Raw genomic sequence first — 18,464 nt, forward strand, 5'->3', positions numbered from 1 at the left:
CGTTTATGTTGGATAAGTGAGACTCTACTGTAATTTGACATTTAATAGGCTTTTCCTTAATGCCTCCTTATTATCCAACATATTTGCTTATCCAACATTCTGCCAGCCCGTTTATGTTGGATAAGTGAGACTCTACTGTAATTTGACATTTAATAGGCTTTTCCTTAATGCCTCCTTATTATACAACATATTCGCTTATCCAACATTCTGCCAGCCCGTTTATGTTGGATGAGACTCTACTGTAATTTGACATTTAATAGGCTTTTCCTTAATGCCTCCTTATTATCCAACATATTCGCTTATCCAACATTCTGCCGGCCCGTTTATGTTGGATAAGTGAGACTCTACTGTAATTTGACATTTAATAGGCTTTTCCTTAATGCCTCCTTATTATCCAACATATTCGCTTATCCAACATTCTGCCGGCCCGTTTATGTTGGATAAGTGAGACTCTACTGTAATTTGACATTTAATAGGCTTTTCCTTAATGCCTCCTTATTATCCAACATATTCGCTTATCCAACATTTTGCCGGCCCGTTTATGTTGGATAAGTGAGATTCTACTGTAATTTGACATTTAATAGGCTTTTCCTTAATGCCTCCTTATTATCCAACATATTTGCTTATCCAGCATTTTGCCGGCCCGTTTATGTTGGATAAGTAAGATTCTACTGTAATTTGACATTTAATAGGCTTTTCCTTAATGCCTCCTTATTATCCAACATATTCGCTTATCCAACATTTTGCCGGCCCGTTTATGTTGGATAAGTGAGATTCTACTGTAATTTGACATTTAATAGGCTTTTCCTTAATGCCTCCTTATTATCCAACATATTCGCTTATCCAGCATTTTGCCGGCCCGTTTATGTTGGATAAGTGAGATTCTACTGTAATTTGACATTTAATAGGCTTTTCCTTAATGCCTCCTTATTATCGAACATATTCGCTTATCCAACATTCTGCCAGCCCGTTTATGTTGGATAAGTGAGACTCTACTGTAATTTGACATTTAATAGGCTTTTCCTTAATGCCTCCTTATTATCCAACATATTCGCTTATCCAGCATTTTGCCGGCCCGTTTATGTTGGATAAGTGAGACTCTACTGTAGTTAAATTAGCCTCCCGCATAAAGCGTACCTAAATTTCCCTACTTGACAGATGCAACTGTCTTTTGGGGCTGCATAGGTCAACAGCAAGCCGGGCTATTTAATAGGCGGGGGCTTAACCCGACCCGGGCTTCGAACTCATGACCTCTCGGTCAGTAGTGATTTATTGCAGCTGGTTATGAGCCAGCTGCGCCACAGCCCGGCTTACAACAGTTGGCAACATTTAATGCCAAGAACATAATAATGAAACAAAAACAGTATATATACTCAATTAAAACGATCAAAAGACATCATTTAAAACATCATAACAATTAAAACATATGTAAATTAGATCCATTAGTCTGAAATGGATTTCTCTGTGCCTCTCCGGACCCTGCTGCCCTTTTTCTCAAGGGTGGTGTTGCCTGAGAAGCGGCCAAAGCGTCTTGCTCTCCAGCGCGGTGGGAACGAGAGTTGCGATCCGCCTCCTCTCTGTAGGGAGGAGGGAGAAAGGAGGAAGGAAGGAAGGGAGGAAAGGAGGAGAGAGCCTTGTTCTCCCGGCCGGCATTGAGCTCTGCTTCCAAAGCAAAGAAAGGCAAGGACCCGAAAGGAGCCGGAGAGCGAGGCGGGGAGCGCCAGCCCTTTCTTCAACGGGAAGAGGCGGCCTCCATGTTTCTCCATCTGAGGATGGGGATGGCCTTGTAGCCCGCCTCCCTTTCTTCCTATTCTTCATCACCATTGGAGGAAGAGGAGAGAGAGGGCATCCCCTTCCTTCCTTCCTTCCTTCGTTCCTCCCTTCCTTCCTTGGGAGGAAAGCCTCCTCTTCCTCTTCTTCTTCCTCGCCCCCATGGCTCGCCCCAGGCCCCGCGAATACAAAGCCGGAGATCTGGTCTTCGCCAAAATGAAAGGCTACCCGCACTGGCCGGCCCGGGTGAGTCCAAAGAAGGGCCCTTCTTGGGTGGTTTTTATTCCTAGGGGGGGTCAGGAAAGGGAGCTTCCCCCCCTCTCCTTCCTTGCCTTTTGCCCACCCGCCACATCGGGTCCAGATCCAAACCGAGGCCCAGGAGATGCTTCTCCTTCCCCTCCCTCTTTCTCCAAGGCGCCATCCTTTTTGCAAGAAGACAGACATAGAGGGTGGGGATTGGGGAAGAGAAGGCCCTTGGCCACCTCAAAAGGGGGTGACTATAATGCTGGTGAACACACTAACACACACACACACACATTCAAGGGAAAGCCAAGCCAAAGGAGGGGTTGGGCAGCTGCTTCTTCCCCTTTCTCCTCCTAAATGGAGCCCAATAGGAAGAAAGCAATGCAAAGGAAGGGAAAGAGAAGCATCATTTCCAGAACCGTTTCTGGCCCAGCTTTTTGTTTGCCGAAGACTCTCCTTCTGTCTGGACCAGTGCTTCTCAACCTTCCTAATCTCAGGTCCAGCTCTGGGCTGGATCTTCTTCTCTGCCGCCTTTGAATGTTGACAACAAAGATGCTTCTGTACTTGATCCTCCTCCACCTTTGCATGTGTGACTTCTGTTGGGTTTTATTACTCACCGGTTTAGGGATCTCTAAGTCAGTGGTTCTCAACCTTCCTAATGCCACGACCCCTTCCTTCATCATGTTATGATGATCCCAACCATAAAATTATATTCATTACTACAGTAGAGTCTTACTTATCCAACACTCACTTATCCAACGTTCTGGATTATCCAACGCATTTTTGTAGACAATGTTTTCAATACATCATGATATTTTGGTGCTAAATTCGTAAATACAGTAATTACTACATAGCATTATTGCGTATGTACAGTACAGTAGAGTCTCACTTATCCAACATAAATGGGCCGGCAGAACGTTGGATAAGCGAATATGTTGGATAAAAAGGAGAGATTAAGGTAAAGCCTATTAAACATCAAAAAAGGTTATGCTTTTACAAATTAAGCACCAAAACATTATGTTATACAACATATTTGACAGAAAAAGTAGTTCAATACACAGTAATGCTATGTAGTGATTACTGTATTTACGAATTTAGCACCAAAATATCATGATGTATTGAAAACATTGACTACAAAAATGCGTTGGATAATCCAGAACATTGGATAAGCGAGTGTTGGATAAGTGAGACTCTACTGTACTTCATAACTGTCATCCTGTAATACACTTCCTCATGTTGTGGTGACACCCCAACCATAAAATTATTTTCTTTGCTACTTCCTAACTGTCATTTTGCTACTGTTGTGAATCGTCATGTAAATATTTAATATGCAGGGTGTATTTTCATTCACCTGACCAAATTTGGTACATACCCGATACACCTATATTTCAATACTGTTGAGGTTGGGGGGGTTGATTTTGTCATTTGGGAGTTGTAGTTGCTGAGACTTATAGTTCACCTACTATCAAAGTGCATTCTGAACTCCGCCAACAATGGAATTGGTTGGCACACGGAACTCCCATGCCCACCAAATCCTTCCATGACTACTGGAAGGATTTGGTGGGCATTGACCTTGGGTTTTGGAGTTGTAGTTCACCTACATCCAGAGCTCACTGTGGACTCAAGCAATGATGGATCTGGACCAAACTTGACACGAATACTCAATATGCCCAAATGTGGAGTTTGGTGAAGTTTGGGGAAAATAGTGGGTACTCTGGCGGTGCTAAATGACAGGGAGGGTGTGAAAGGGATGCTTCCTTGTTGTGATTCCCCCTCCCTTGGTGTTGAAAGTGACAGCAAAGAGGCTCCAACTCTGTTATTTTATGACTTTACTTACCTTACCATTGACCATCTTTGGCAAGGCTTCTGAGAATCAAAGTCCAGAACATCTAGAAGGTAGTGAGTCCCTTCTTCGCTTGGGACTCATCCAGCTATCATGGATGTGTGGATTTTAAAACTTAACTGAGAGTTGGCATGTTTTTACTGACTCCAACTTTACCCAAAATGAGTTCCAACTCCAGAGCCCAGGTTTGGTTTGAGGTGAACAGGCTAGACCCACATGGGTGTTTTTCATGTTTAGCAGGAGTGTTTGTGTCAGAGGCTTATAGTTTTGGTCAATTTCCTACTTAAGACTGGTAAAAATAAATAGCGAGCTGACAACCTGCAGCAGTTGCAGTATATAGTAGAGTCTCACTTATCCAAGCTAAACGGGCCGGCAGAAGCTTGGAAAGGCGAATATCTTGGATAATAAGGATTAAGGAAAAGCCTATTAAACATCAAATTAGGTTATAATTTTACAAATTAAGCACCAAAACATCATGTTATACAACAAATTTGACAGAAAAAGTAGTTCAATACGCAGTAATGTTATGTTGTAATTACTGTATTTACGAATTTAGCACCAAAATATCACAATATATTGAAAACATTGACTTCAAAAATGGCTTGGATAATCCAGAAGCTTGGATAAGCGAGGCTTGGATAAGTGAGACTCTACTGTATTTGTATTTTTTGCCAGAAGACTTGCAACAAGTGCAAGTTGGTTGCCCTCTTGAAAGAGAAGGTCCATGTAGGCACACTCCAATATAGGAGGATGAGGTTGTCTTGAATTCTGCAGAGTAGACTGTCTTGGAGGAGAAACAAACAAGGAATCGATCTGAGGAAGAGACCACTTTGCCAACACTTGGAGGGAAGTGACACATAGAAGTAGAAGGACCAGGATTCATTCTGTGAATCAATTCAAAGTTCTCTCCAGCATTGGTGATGATGGCAAACAACGTGATGTGCAATAGTGCTTGGGTAGCTATGGGTAGAAAGCTGAAGGGCCTTGATGCACAGGTTGTTATTTCATCTCTTCTCCCAGTTCAAGCACATGGCCCAGGAAAGCAAAGCAGGACAATGTGCTTTCAGCAGTAATCTATTTTTCCATGGGCTCATGGAAGACCTTTAGTGTGAGTTTTCAGTTCCAAAGAAAGGGCCATTCAGTACATGCTTGCTTATGGGCACCGCATCCTTTCATCTATTCTTGAAAGAGAAAATTAGTGCAAAATATTTCAAAGGCTATGTGCTGTTGTGCACCGCCCATTGCACAACACCACCTAATCACTGAATTGTGCAATGTGTTCTGTTTGACTAGGGCTACTGAGAATCGGAAATCCAAAAATGTTGCCCATCCCCTCTAATACTTAGGTGTATGTCTCATGCCAACCTAGCAGTTCGAAAACATGCAAATTTGAGTAGATCAATAGGTACCGCTCCAGTGGGAAGGTAACGGCGCTCCATGCAGTCATGCCGGCCACATGACCTTGGAGGTGTCTACGGACAATGCCGGCTCTTCGGCTTAGAAATGGAGATGAGCACCAACCCCCAGAGTCGGACACGACTGGACTTAACGTCAGGGGGAAAACTTTACCTTTACCTATGTCTCATGTATCTTTACATGTATAGAGGTCTTGTTTTAGGTAACATTAAAGGTGTAAGACGTATTTATTTATTTGAAGTATTTATATTTCACCCTTCTCACCCCAAAGGAGATTCAGGACGGATCACAGAACACATTTACAGCAACCATTTAATGCCGATTATAGCAATGACAAGACAGACAACAGATTGAGGTATATATAGGCTTTCCCATCTTTCGGCATCTTTGGAAGCTGTGCTCGGGGGGTGCTGTTACTCCATCTCCCTGCCAAAGATAATTCTTTGTTTGTAAACTTCCTCCTTTTTCTGATTGAAACGCTGAGTCTAAATACCTCCCCACTTTAATGCAGTTTCTATTTATCTACTCACATTAGTTTTCAAACTGCTAGGTAGGCAGAGGCTGGGCCAAAGGTCAGGTGCTCACCCTGACCCAGGCATCGAACTGTCAACCTTCCGGTTGGCAAGATTTATTGCAGCTTGGTGAATAACCTGCTGTGCTAAAGCCTGGTTCTTACTGGCCTACTTAGTTAGGACAATCAGTAAGAGGGAGCATGACATTGACTGAGCTTTCCAATATTCTCTAAGCCAACAACAGCTGAATGTGTTTATACTTTTTCCTCTCCTGATGTCCACTTTTTACGGGAGTTTTGTGTATGTCAAGCAGCAGGACCTGGCGTCCTCCCCACTTCCCTTTTCCCTGTCCAATTTTTATCATTTGTTGAGCGAGAGCTCCTCGAGCAGGATGTGTAACTAGCCCCCTTTCCTTGAAGGTGAAAGTGGAGGCATCCGCAAAAAGCTTTTGTTGTTGGAGTCTTTGGGATTTCAGGAAAAAAGAGAGACTCAACTTCTATTTTATTTTTCTCCAGTTTATTATAGTACGGAAGTTCAGTGCTACTGCTTAAGGTAAAATAAAGTGGTGGGAGTGATCTCGAAAAGTGTTTTCTGGATGCAGGCCCAGAAAAGCAATGCGTTTTGCATTAACTGGCCAAACAATCCATCATTGGGAATTTGAGAAACCCTTCTGCCTATTTTCACAATATAGCATCTCTAGGGCTCTTGAATTCTTTCTGCCTCTTCTCCTGGAGCATTATCTCGAGGATTATAAATTTTTGCAACCAGCCACAATCTATCAATGAATATCAGACTTCAGAAAAGTCACTTTTTTGACTATATCTCTTGTCCTTCTACGGCCCGAGTCCCCAAACTAAGGCCCGGGGGCCGGATGCAGCCCATCGAAGCTATTTATCCGGCCAAGGGCAGAAGGGGGTTGGGCTAAATAACCCAAGGGGTCTCTTCTTCTCTTACAACCCTTATTATTATTATTATTATTATTATTATTATTATTATTATTATTATTATTATTATTATTATTATGGCACAGCAAACAAGATAGATATGCTGGATTTCATATCACAAAATCACAAGTCGAACACTTCCCAGGTGTCTAGGACTGTGTGATGTATTTTAGGATGATGCGTGCAGATCCCAGTAGGGTGGCCTTTTGCAGTTGGCAGATCATGATTTTGTCAATGTCTATTGTTTCCAAATGCCGGCTGAGATCTTTTGGCACGGCACCCAGTTATTATTATTATTATTATTATTATTATTATTATTATTATTATTATTATTATTATTGAGGCTGGGTGGCCATCTATCAGGGATGCTTTGCTTTTGGTGCACAGAGGCAGAAGGGGGTTGGACTAAATGGCCCAAGGGGTCTCTTCCAACCCTCCTCCTCCTCCTCCTCCTCCTCCTTCTTCTTCTTCTTCTTAACATTGACGCTGGGTGGTCATCTGTCAGGGGTGCTTTGCTTGTGCTTTCGATGCACAAAGGCAGAAGGGGATTGGACTCAATGGCCCAAAGGGTCTCTTCTAACCCTCTTTTTTATTGTTATTGTTGTTGTTATTATTATTATTATTATTATTATTATTATTATTATTATTATTATTTATTGCTCGGTGGCCAACTATAGTCTGGCTCTCCAATGGACCGAAGGATCATGAACTGGCCCCCTGTTTAAAAAGTTTGGGGACCCCTGTTCTACGGTATGCCTAGTACACTGGAACTGCATGCAATTTTTTCATGCATATGATCAAAATTTAAGCTACTGGGTAGGGAAATGCAGTCTCCATTATAGGCGACACCACATTTTGAGGTCTTCTTCCATGCTGCCTGATGAGAATGAGCCATTGGAAGTCCTACATTGCCATGGTAGCTAAATATAATCTCTGTGGGTGAATCTACTCAGGTGTGAAAACCCAGACTTACTCCAAGTTTGGTGTCTTCACAACATTGCTGCACTTCCAATGCTTATTGGATGTTACACCAGCTTAGCTCTGCTTCAGGCATAGTCAGACAATGCTCCAGAGAAGGCCTGGAGTATCCCACAGCTTTGGAGCAGTGTAGACAGCTGGATCGAGCCTGATTTACGGCACTGTTATGATCACCTTTTCCTTGCACATATCAATATAGGAAAGGAGTGGATCATGGTGTGGAGATGTTTATATTAAATTATATATATTATATAATCGCTGCCACCAATGTAAAGATGTTTATCTGCCCTGCCACCAATTAATAAAGTCTTTATAATGCTGCCACCAAATGTAAAGGTGTTTATAATACTGCCACCAGATGTAAAGGGGATTATTATCGCTTGCCACCACTATGGGAAGATGCAGCCACTAGCTACTCAGAGAGGAGACCTTTTAAATTTTGTTTTTCTTCCTTCTTCTTGTTTACTCTTGATGGTAATATATGTGACAGAGGCTTAGGTGTTTGAATAACAATAACAAGTTTATTTAGGCACAAAGCTTAGTGGTTACAATAACTTTTCTCTTTAGAGGCACTTTGATTAACAGTTGCAAAGCTAGAATGAGGTGATTCAAACTTCCTAAAATGTCACTTCTTTCTCTACTGCTTTTAAACTGCAGTCACCTTGTGAATTATAATCACAGATTATCTGTTCCTTATCAGGAGACAGACTACCTTTAAATAAGTAACCAAACTTATTTTAAACTGACTCAAAATTAAGCATTTGAGTCTCCCTGATCCCTTCAACTGAGGAGCAGTCTTCCCTGTACCTCATCAGGGCACAGACTAACTGCTTTTTTCAAACCTGCACTTCTCCACCAAAACGGCAGTTGGCTCTGCCCACTTCTCCGTGGTAACCAACTCCTGAGTGCAGAGATGCAATAACTGAAATATTGACCCTTTTAAAACACAATTGAACATAACATCTGTAAACCAAAAAATTCACACTTCATTACACATGGCCATCACCATCATTGCCACTCAGCCATCTATTGATCTTCATGTGAGCGTCTAAGCTTCAGATGTCAGTTTCGGACATCAACAGAGATGCCCATGTGACCAGGAAGAACAGAGATGTCTGTGCAAACAGGAGATGAACATATGAATATCGGGAGAAGACCAATGCCCATGTCATTGAGGCTGGGCAATGCGATACTACACTCCTTGATCATAGGTTGAAGGAAGTGAGTATTGTAATGTCTGAACAAGGATTTAAAAATCCAGCAAGAGATGCACCCGGTGATAGTAATTATCCCTGAATTCTAAATCCTAGCTAGGAAATGATTTGAAATTGTGCTCTGTCACACGTAGAAAAGACAAAGGGCAGACCGAGCAGTTTTTTGGGTTAATATTCATCCTTTCCCATTCTGTGGTACTTCTGTGCCATTTGGGAATGTTTTTTGTGTTCTTCCTCTGGCTAAACAGGAGGCATCCTCAGGTAATCCACCTTTGCTTACTCTTGAAGTTATCTCCGGAAACAGATATTTGAACCCTAAACCACTAGCTTCAACTTTGCGAAGTACAGTACAGCACCTATATCCGTGTTTCAGGACTTCATGTGGATACACAGATACCATAGGTAATAATGGACCCTATTGAACAAACAACCTATAGCAGAAGTAGAACATAGAGCCATGCCGAAGGATCTGGGAAATGGCTATTTAATTTTATTTATTTATTTACAGTATTTATATTCTGCCCTTCTCACCCTGAAGGGGACTCAGGGCGGATCACATTACACATATAAGGCAAACATTCAATGCCGATTATAAGAATGACAAGACAGACAACAGATAGAGGTATATATAGGCTTTCCCCTCTTTCGGCATCTTTGGAGGCTGTGCTCGGTTCTGGCCACTGGAATACCTCCCCTCTTTAATGAGGTTCCTATTTATCTACTCACATTTGTTTTCAAACTGCTAGGTAGGCAGAAGCTGGGCTAAAGTTCAGGAGCTCACCCTGATCCAGGCTTTGAACTCTCAACCTTCCAGTTGGCAAGATTTATTGCAGCCTGGTGATTAACCTGCTGTGCTAAAGCCCGGCCCTTAAATGCCTAGAGAGAACATATTTTATTAAACTCGAATACCGGTCCTGCAGATACAGGGATCATACTGTATGTTGTATGTGAAATCAGTCACTGTTTCTCAACATGTATTACCTTAATACACTAGGGAGTGGAGAGATCGGGATAAGGATATTTAATGATCAACTTGGCAAATTATCTATGTGGTGAAATTGGGTCCATCATTTTAAACACCCAGTAGGATGTTAGGAATTGTGGGAATTGAAGTCCAAAACACCTGGAGGGCCGAAGTTTGCCCACACCTGCTTTAGACTATGGATGGTTGGTTATGAGAAATATACCCTGTGTTACCTACATAGAGAAACTACTTCAAATCCTTTCTGTAACTGGATTGATATGCAAATTGCCTGTATGCTGAATACATGAAGTTTGTGAGTAAACCAACTATGTTACTTTTAAAGAAGTCTGCTTATTTTTGTCTCTTGAAAGCATGATTTAAGCCAAATCTATATATATAAAAGGGTAATGAAATTTCGGCCTAGGACAAAACAACAAAACTACACATCTCAGAAACACTAAACTTGGCAGCACAACCCCTCATCCATGCCTCTACGTTCATACAACAAAAAGAAAACAAAAATCAAGTCCTAATTAGAGGGAGAGGAATAATTGTTTTATTGTCCAATTGCTGCCAGTTAGAAGGCTAAGCTTGGTCTCCTAGCAACCCACTCAGCCCAGGGGACAGGCAGAGTTAGGCCTCAGGCCTCTTCCACACTGACTATAAAATATAGATTATCAGATTTGAACTGGATTATATGGCAGTGTAGACTCAAGGCCCTTCCACACAGCTATATAACCCATTTATAATCTTATATTATCTGCTTTGAACTGGATTATCTTGACTCCACACTGACATACAATCCACTTCATTGTGCAGTTGGACCCAACTGGACTTAATGTTAGGAGAAAATCTTTACCCTTTACCTTAACTACCACCAATTCCTCAATACTTTATTTCCCATACCACCAGACTTCGCCACAGCAACGCGTGGCCGGGCACAGCTAGTATATTATAAGGGAGAGTAGATGTTTTTGGGCAACTAAAAAAACACTTCTGAAACTGCTGTTTTTGTGCATTGGCATATCTTTGTCCCTAACAGTTCAAAAATATCCAGGTACATCAGTTTAACAACTGAGAAACCTAATTGCCTTGCATGAATGCCATTTTTCCCAAAAGGTGATGGCATCATTTTTCAAAAGGTTGTGACTTCTAACATGCTCATGCCTTTCCAGGGATCATAAATCTCCAAAAGGTTATAGAGATTTCCATTTTCCAAAAGTGCTTTGTTATATGTGTCCATCTAGATCAGAGTGGCTTTAGGAGGGTGAGCTGGGGTAGATTGTCAGGTGGCAGGCATGAGACATCCCATTTTAAAAAAAAAAATCCAGTGCTACTTGCTGTAAGGTGGGTTTTGTAACATTAAAGATTACTGTATATACTCGAGTATAAGCCTAGTTTTTCAGCCCTTTTTTTAAGACTGAAAAAGCCCCCCTCGGCTTATACTCGGGTGAGGGTCCTGGTTGGCTTATATTTGGGTCAGCTTATACTCCAGAATATATGGTACATTTATTATTTTTCTCTATTATTATTGGTATTATTACATTTATTATTTTTCTCTATTATTGTTGCTACTATTACATTTATTTTACTCTATTATTATTATTATTATTATTATTATTATTATTATTATTATTACATTTATTATTTCACTCTGATCTCATTATTATTATTGCATTTAATATTTTACTCTATTTATTATTACTTGTATTATTTTCCTGTATTTATTATTATTATTATTATTATTATTATTATTACATGTATTATTTTACTCTATTATTATTAAAAGGATACATAAGCATATTTACATTGAAGAAGATGAGAATAATGATTTGATCAGAGTTGGACAGTCTTATCTTAAATTTGAGCTTTATGTAAATATTCAAAAACATTTAACCTACTGATGCCGCAATTAATGTAATTTTATTGGTATCTATTTTTATATCTGAAATTTACCACCCTCGGCTTATACTGGAGTCAATGTTTTCCCAGTTTTTTTGTGGTAAAATTAGGTGCCTCGGCTTATATTCGGGTAGGCTTATACTCGAATATATATGGTATTTTAATTTTTTTGTAAATAAAGAGTACCAGAGCCTCCATCAGCTGAGCCCAGCCAGTTTCAAAGGGGGAAAAGTTTCCGCTGTGAGTTGTTTATGCCACAGGCTTTGAAAGAACTGCATCGATCATCTGTTCTGGACAATTGTGAAATAATTGTGCTGGAAAGTGGTGGAGTAAGGGAAGGGAGGTCCCTGAATCTTTCTTCTTTTTGGGGCCTTGCCAAACAGCTTCCTGGCAGAGCCCACTGCCGAAGACCCTTGTTCAGAACAAGGAGCTCAGCCATGAGATTAACAAGTGAGGTGTTTGATTGAGCTCTTTCCTCACTTTTGATCAACTTAAGAACTAACCTAACTTGGGGACTGCTAATAACAATACACTTTATTTATATTCTGTTTTATCATATAAGGCAAACATTCAATGCCTTTTTACACAGTGAACAACAACGACATACAGTACACAGATAAAGGTAAAGGCTTTTCCCTTTCATCTCCAGTTTCTAGAGGCGATGTTCAACTCCGGCCATGGGGAGGTGCTCTTGTTCTATTTTTTTTCATGCCGAGAAGCCTGTTGTCCGTAGATATCTCTGACTGTGTTGCCAACATTTATTTATTTATTTACAGTATTTATATTCCGCCCTTCTTTCTCACCCCGAAGGGGACTCAGGGCAGGACAATGAGCACATATATGGCAAGCATTCAAGGCCAACAGACAAACAACATATATAGACAGACACAGAGGCATTTAACATTTTTTTCCAGCTTCACAATTCCGGCCACAGGGGGAGCTGTTGCTTCACTGTCCACTAGTAGCTGTACTTCCTCATTCCTTTCCTTGTGTTTTGCTGGCAGTTTTATGATGTTGTAAATTAGTTAAATTAGCCTCCCGCATAAAGCGTACCTAAATTTCCCTAATTGACAGATGCAACTGTCTTTCGGGGCTGCATAGGTCAACAGCAAGCCAGGCTATTTAATGGTCAGGGGCTTAACCCGACCCGGGTTTCGAACTCATGACCTCTCGGTCAGTAGTGATTTATTGCAGCTGGTTACTAGCCAGCTGCGCCACAGCTGGGCCCATGTCTGCATGAGATGCCCTTTTACCTTCCTGCCGAGGCAAAACCTATTGATCTATTTGCATTGCATGCTTTCGAACCGCTAGGGCTAGGACTAACAGTGGGAGCTCACCCCCTCTCGCGGCTTTGAACTGCTGGCCCTCCGGTCAGCAGATTTCCTGCAACTTAAGTGGCTGAGGGGGAAAAGGAAGAGGTCTGAGGTTACTAGGAATTGTGGGAGTTGAAGTTCAAAACCCCTGGAGGGCCAAAGTTTGCCCATGCCCGCTATAATGCCTATCATTGACTTTTGTTCCATTTCATTCCCAGCCATAGGTAACGGTGGGTGTGATGTAATGTCCATATACAGTAGAATCTCACTTATCCAATATAAATGGGCCGGCAGAATGTTGGATAAGTGAATATGCATTAACAGTAGCATATGTAAAAAGGATGTAGTAATCTTGAAAGTTTAACACTATTCAAACTGATGTGTCCCTCACCCAAAGAAAATACAGTAGAGTCTTACTTATCCAACAAACGGGCTGGCAGAATGTTGGATAAGTGAATATGTTGGATAATAAGGAGGGATTAAGGAAAAGCCTATTAAACATCAAATCAGGTTATGATTTTACAAATTAAGCACCAAAACATCATGTTATACAACAAATTTGACAGAAAAAGCAGTTCAATACGCAGTAATGCTATATTGTAATTACTGTATTTACGAATTTAGCACCAAAATATCACAATATATTGAAAACATTGACTACAAAAATGGCTTGGATTATCCAGAGGCTTGGATAAACGAGGCTTGGATAAGTGAGAGTCTACTGTATGTCTACAAATCCATACAACCCATTTGAGCAGGGGTCCCCAAACTAAGGCCCAGGGGCCGGATGCGGCCCTCCAAGGTCATTTACCTGGCTTCTGCGCTCAGTTTTATAATATAATATTTTTATATCAGTTTTAATAATATGATATTGTATATACATATAATATTGATAGAAATATTCTAATGTAATACCATGTAATACTAATAATACCATATAATATTAATTATATATTATATATTATATGTAATATTACTAATAATATTACAATATAGAGGTATAATTCAATATAGTAATATATAACGCTAATATTGTTCTATGCTAATCTATATATATAAAAGAGTGATGGCATCACGGCAATTCACAAAACAACAAAAGTACAGGCCCCCCAACCTCAAAATTTGACAACACAACCCATCATCCACGCCTCAAGGTTGATACAACAAAAAGAAAAGAAAAATAAAGTCCTAATTAGAGGGAGAACAATAATTTTTTTATCCAATTGCTGCCAGTTTAGAGGGCTAATCTCTGCCCACTTGGTTGCCTAGCAACCAAGGGACAGCCAGGTTTCAGTTAGGGGACAGGCAGAGTTAGGCCTCACTTAGACTTCTTCCACAGATTATCTAATTTGCACTGGATTTTATGGCAGTGTAGACTCAAGGCCCTTCCACACAGTTTATAACCCATTTATAATCTTATATTATCTGCTTTGCACTGGATTATCTTGACTCCACACTGCCATATAATCCACTTCAGTGTGCATTTTATACAGCTGTGAAGAAGGAGCCTCATATAATCCAGTTCTGAGCAGATAATATAAGATTAGAAATATACAGTAGAGTCTCACTTATCCAACGTAAACAGGCCGGCAGGATAAGTGAATATGTTGGATAATAAGAAGGGATTAAGGAAAAGCCTATTAAACATCAAATTAGGTAATCGTTATACAAATTAAGCACCAAAACATCATATTATACAACAAATTTGACAGAAAAAGTAGTTCCATGCGCAGTAATGCTATGTAGTATTTACAGTAGAGTCTCGCTTATCCAACGTTCTGGATTATCCAACGCATTTTTGTAGTCAATGCTTTCAATATATCGTGATATTTTGGTGCTAAATTCATAAATACAGTAATTACTATATAGCATTACTGTGTACTGAACTACTTTTTCTGACAAATTTGTTGTCTAACATGATGTTTTGGTGCTTAATTTGTAAAATCATAACTTAATTTGATGTTTAATAGGGTTATCCTTAATTCCTCATTATCCAACATATTCGCTTATCCAACGTTCTGCCGGCCCGTTTATGTTGGATAAGTGAGACTCTACTGTACTGTATTTACAAATTTACCACTAAAATATCACAATGAATTTAAAACACAGGTTTGAATTGGGGGAGCGGAGAGAGCCCCCACTGTTAGCCCCAGCTTCTGCCAACCCAGAAGTTCGAAAACATGCAAATGTGAGTGCATCAATAGGTACTGCTCCGGCGGGAAAGTATCGCCGCTCCATGTAGTCATCCCACATGACCTTGGAGGCGTCTACGGACAACGCCGGCTCTTCGGCTTAGAAATGGAGATGAGCACCAACCTCCAGAGTAAGACACGACTGGACTTAATCTCTGGGGAAAACCTTGACCCTTGACCTTAACTACCACCAATTCCTCAATACTTTATTTCCCAGACCACCAGACTTCGCCACAGCAACGCGTGGCCGGGCACAGCTAGTAATATAATATATTGTATATAGATATAAATTGTAAGCCACTCTGAGTCCCCTTCGGGGTTAGAAGGACAGGATATAAATGTAATTAATAAATAAATAATAGATAAATACATTTTTGACTAAGGCTCGCCCAAAATCTGAAATGACTTGAAGGCACACAGCAACAATAATGCTAACTTGACTATCTTGTTGGCCAGAAGCAGGTCCACACTTCCCATTGAAATCCTGATCGCTTTGAGTTGGTTAAAATTGTTTTTATTTTTAAATATTGTATTTTTCTTTCGTTGATTGACAAATTAATAGCATGTGCACAAATTGTTTTAGTGAGGAGTTGGAAAGATAAAACAAAATGGACTCTGACGAATTGGTATAAGTATATAGTTGATATGTTAAATGTAGAAATCACATCGGGAAAGTCCGTGGTTCAGATCTGTAGGACGAGGTGAGCTCCCACCATTAGCCTCACCTTCTGTCAACCTAGCAGTTCGAAAACATGCAAATGTTAGTAGATCAATAGATGCCACTTTGGCAGGAAAGTAGCAGTGTTCCATGCAATCATGCTGGCCACATGACCTAGGGGGTGTCTACGAACAACGCCTGCTCTTCGACTTAGAAATGAGCATTCTAGCATTAACAGTAGCATACGTAAAAAGGATGTAGTAATCTTGAAAGTTTAACACTATTCAACATGATGTGTCCCCCACCCAAAGAAAATACAGTAGAGTCTCACTTATCCAACATAAACGGACTGGCAGAATGTTGTATAAGCGAGTATGTTGGATAATAAGGAGGCATTAAGGAAAAGCCTATTAAACATCAAATTAGGTTATGATTTTACATATTAAGCACCAAAACATCATGTTAGACAACAAATTTGACAGAAAAAGTAGTTCAATACCCAGTAATGCTATGTAGTAATTACTGTATTTACGAATTTAGCACCAAAATGTCATGATGCATTGAAAACACTGATTACAAAAATGCGTTGGATAATCCAGAATGTTGGATAACTGAGACTCTACTGTAGTTCAATATGCAGTAATGTTATGTTGTAATTACTGTATTTACGAATTTAGCACTAAAATATCACGATGTATTGAAAACATTGACTACAAAAATGCGTTGGATAATCCAAAACATTGGATAAGCGAGTGTTGGATAAGTGAGACTCTACTGTAATAATAAAAACCAGTGTAATTGTACGTCAAGTACGTCAAGATGGAGGGAAGTAATAATACCATTCTGTTCTGCTTTGCTTCACCTTAAATATAGAGTCAAGAAGAGTATCAGCTGGCTGGAATGTGTCCAGAAGTGGTAAAAAGTCAGGAAATGATTCCCTATGGGGAATGGCTTAGGGATCTGGCATATTTAGCTTGTAAAATAAAATATTTGAGAAATGACAGGAACATCATTGTTGAATATCTGGAAGGTTACCATACGGAATCTTCTGCTTCCTTGGAGGGTAGAACCTGAAACAATGGATTCAAATTACAAGAAAACAGACCGTGAGATAACATTAGGATGAACCTCCTGATAGTAGGGATTATTTGCCAGTGGAACAGCCTACCAGAGAAGTTGGGGGTGATTTTAAACCCATCCCTCAGGGGTACTTTAGCAGTGGATTTATGCATGGAAGAGACTTGACCTTATGGCTATGGTAGTCCATTAGAATCGTCATTGAGAGGATGGTTTTCTTTATTAATGACCAAGAATTAACAAAGTATCATACTTGTGGGACTCTCAGGGTGTTGTTTGTGTTGTTATTAAACAATAGTAGCAAAGACGGGCATGTTAACTATGTAACTATAATTTTAGAATTATTTATTATTTATTTATTTACAGCATTTATATTCCGCCCTTCTCACCCCGAAGGGGACTCAGGGCGGATCACATTACAAATATAGGCAAACATTCAATGCCTTTTAACATAGAACAAAGACAAGACAAACATAGGCTCCGAGTGGGCCTCGAACTCATGACCTCCTGGTCAGAGTGATTCATTGCAGCTGGTTGCAGCTGGCTTGCTTTCCAGCCTGCGCCACAGCCTGGGCCTAATTTTAATAATAATTAATACAGTAGAGTCTCGCTTATCCAACGTTCTGGATTATCCAACGCATTTTTGTAGTCAATGTTTTCAATATATCATGATATTTTGGTGCTAAATTCGTAAATACAGTAATTACTACATAGCATTACTGTGTATTGAACCACTTTTTCTGTCAAATTTGTTGTCTAACATGATGTTTTGGTGCTTAATTTGTAAAATCATAACCTAATTTAATGTTTAATAGGCTTTTCCTTAATCTCTCCTTATTATCCAACATATTCGTTTATCCAACGTTCTGCCAGCCCGTTTACGTTGGATAAGCGAGACTCTACTGTAATTAAATCAAACCTTTCACTGGCTTGTGAGATGAGGTATTGATGACTATTTCATGTTTATTAATTTATGTTAAATTGTATCATGTTAAGTATCCCCATGTTAAATTGATACTTGGGGCTTCTGAACAGGGACACCCCTTTAAAAGTACAGTAGAGTCTCACTTATGCAACATAAATGGGCCAGCAGAACGTTGGAAAAGTGAAAATGTTGGATAATACGGAGAGATTAAGGAAAAGCCTATTAAACATCAAATTACAGTAGAGTCTCACTTATCCAAGCTAAACGGCCCGGCAGAACCTTGGATAAGCGAATATCTTGGATAATAAGGAGGGATTAAGGAAAAGCCTATTAAACATCAAATTAGGTTACGATTTTACAAATTAAGCACCAAAACATCATGTTTTACAACAAATTTGACAGAAAAAGCAATTCAATACACAGTAATGTTATGTTGTAATGACTGTATTTACGAATTTAGCACCAAAATATCACAATATATTGGAAACATTGACTACAAAAATGGCTTGAATA

At 39.9% G+C, this 18,464-nt stretch overlaps 1 protein-coding gene across 1 annotated transcript in view; it reads left to right on the forward strand.

Moving 5' to 3' along the window:
* Window positions 1–1,566: 1,566 nt before the first annotated feature.
* The window catches only part of hdgfl3 (HDGF like 3), a 29,661-nt gene continuing 12,763 nt past the window's right edge, over window positions 1,567–18,464 (forward strand). Inside the window, exon 1 of the mRNA XM_008123172.3 lies at window positions 1,567–2,016. Coding sequence (XP_008121379.1) covers window positions 1,933–2,016 — 84 coding nt within the window. The 5' untranslated portion in view covers window positions 1,567–1,932. The remainder of the gene's footprint in view (window positions 2,017–18,464) is intronic.

This window comes from Anolis carolinensis, unplaced genomic scaffold (assembly GCF_035594765.1).
Source record: "Anolis carolinensis isolate JA03-04 unplaced genomic scaffold, rAnoCar3.1.pri scaffold_11, whole genome shotgun sequence".
Taxonomy (NCBI): domain Eukaryota; kingdom Metazoa; phylum Chordata; class Lepidosauria; order Squamata; family Dactyloidae; genus Anolis; species Anolis carolinensis.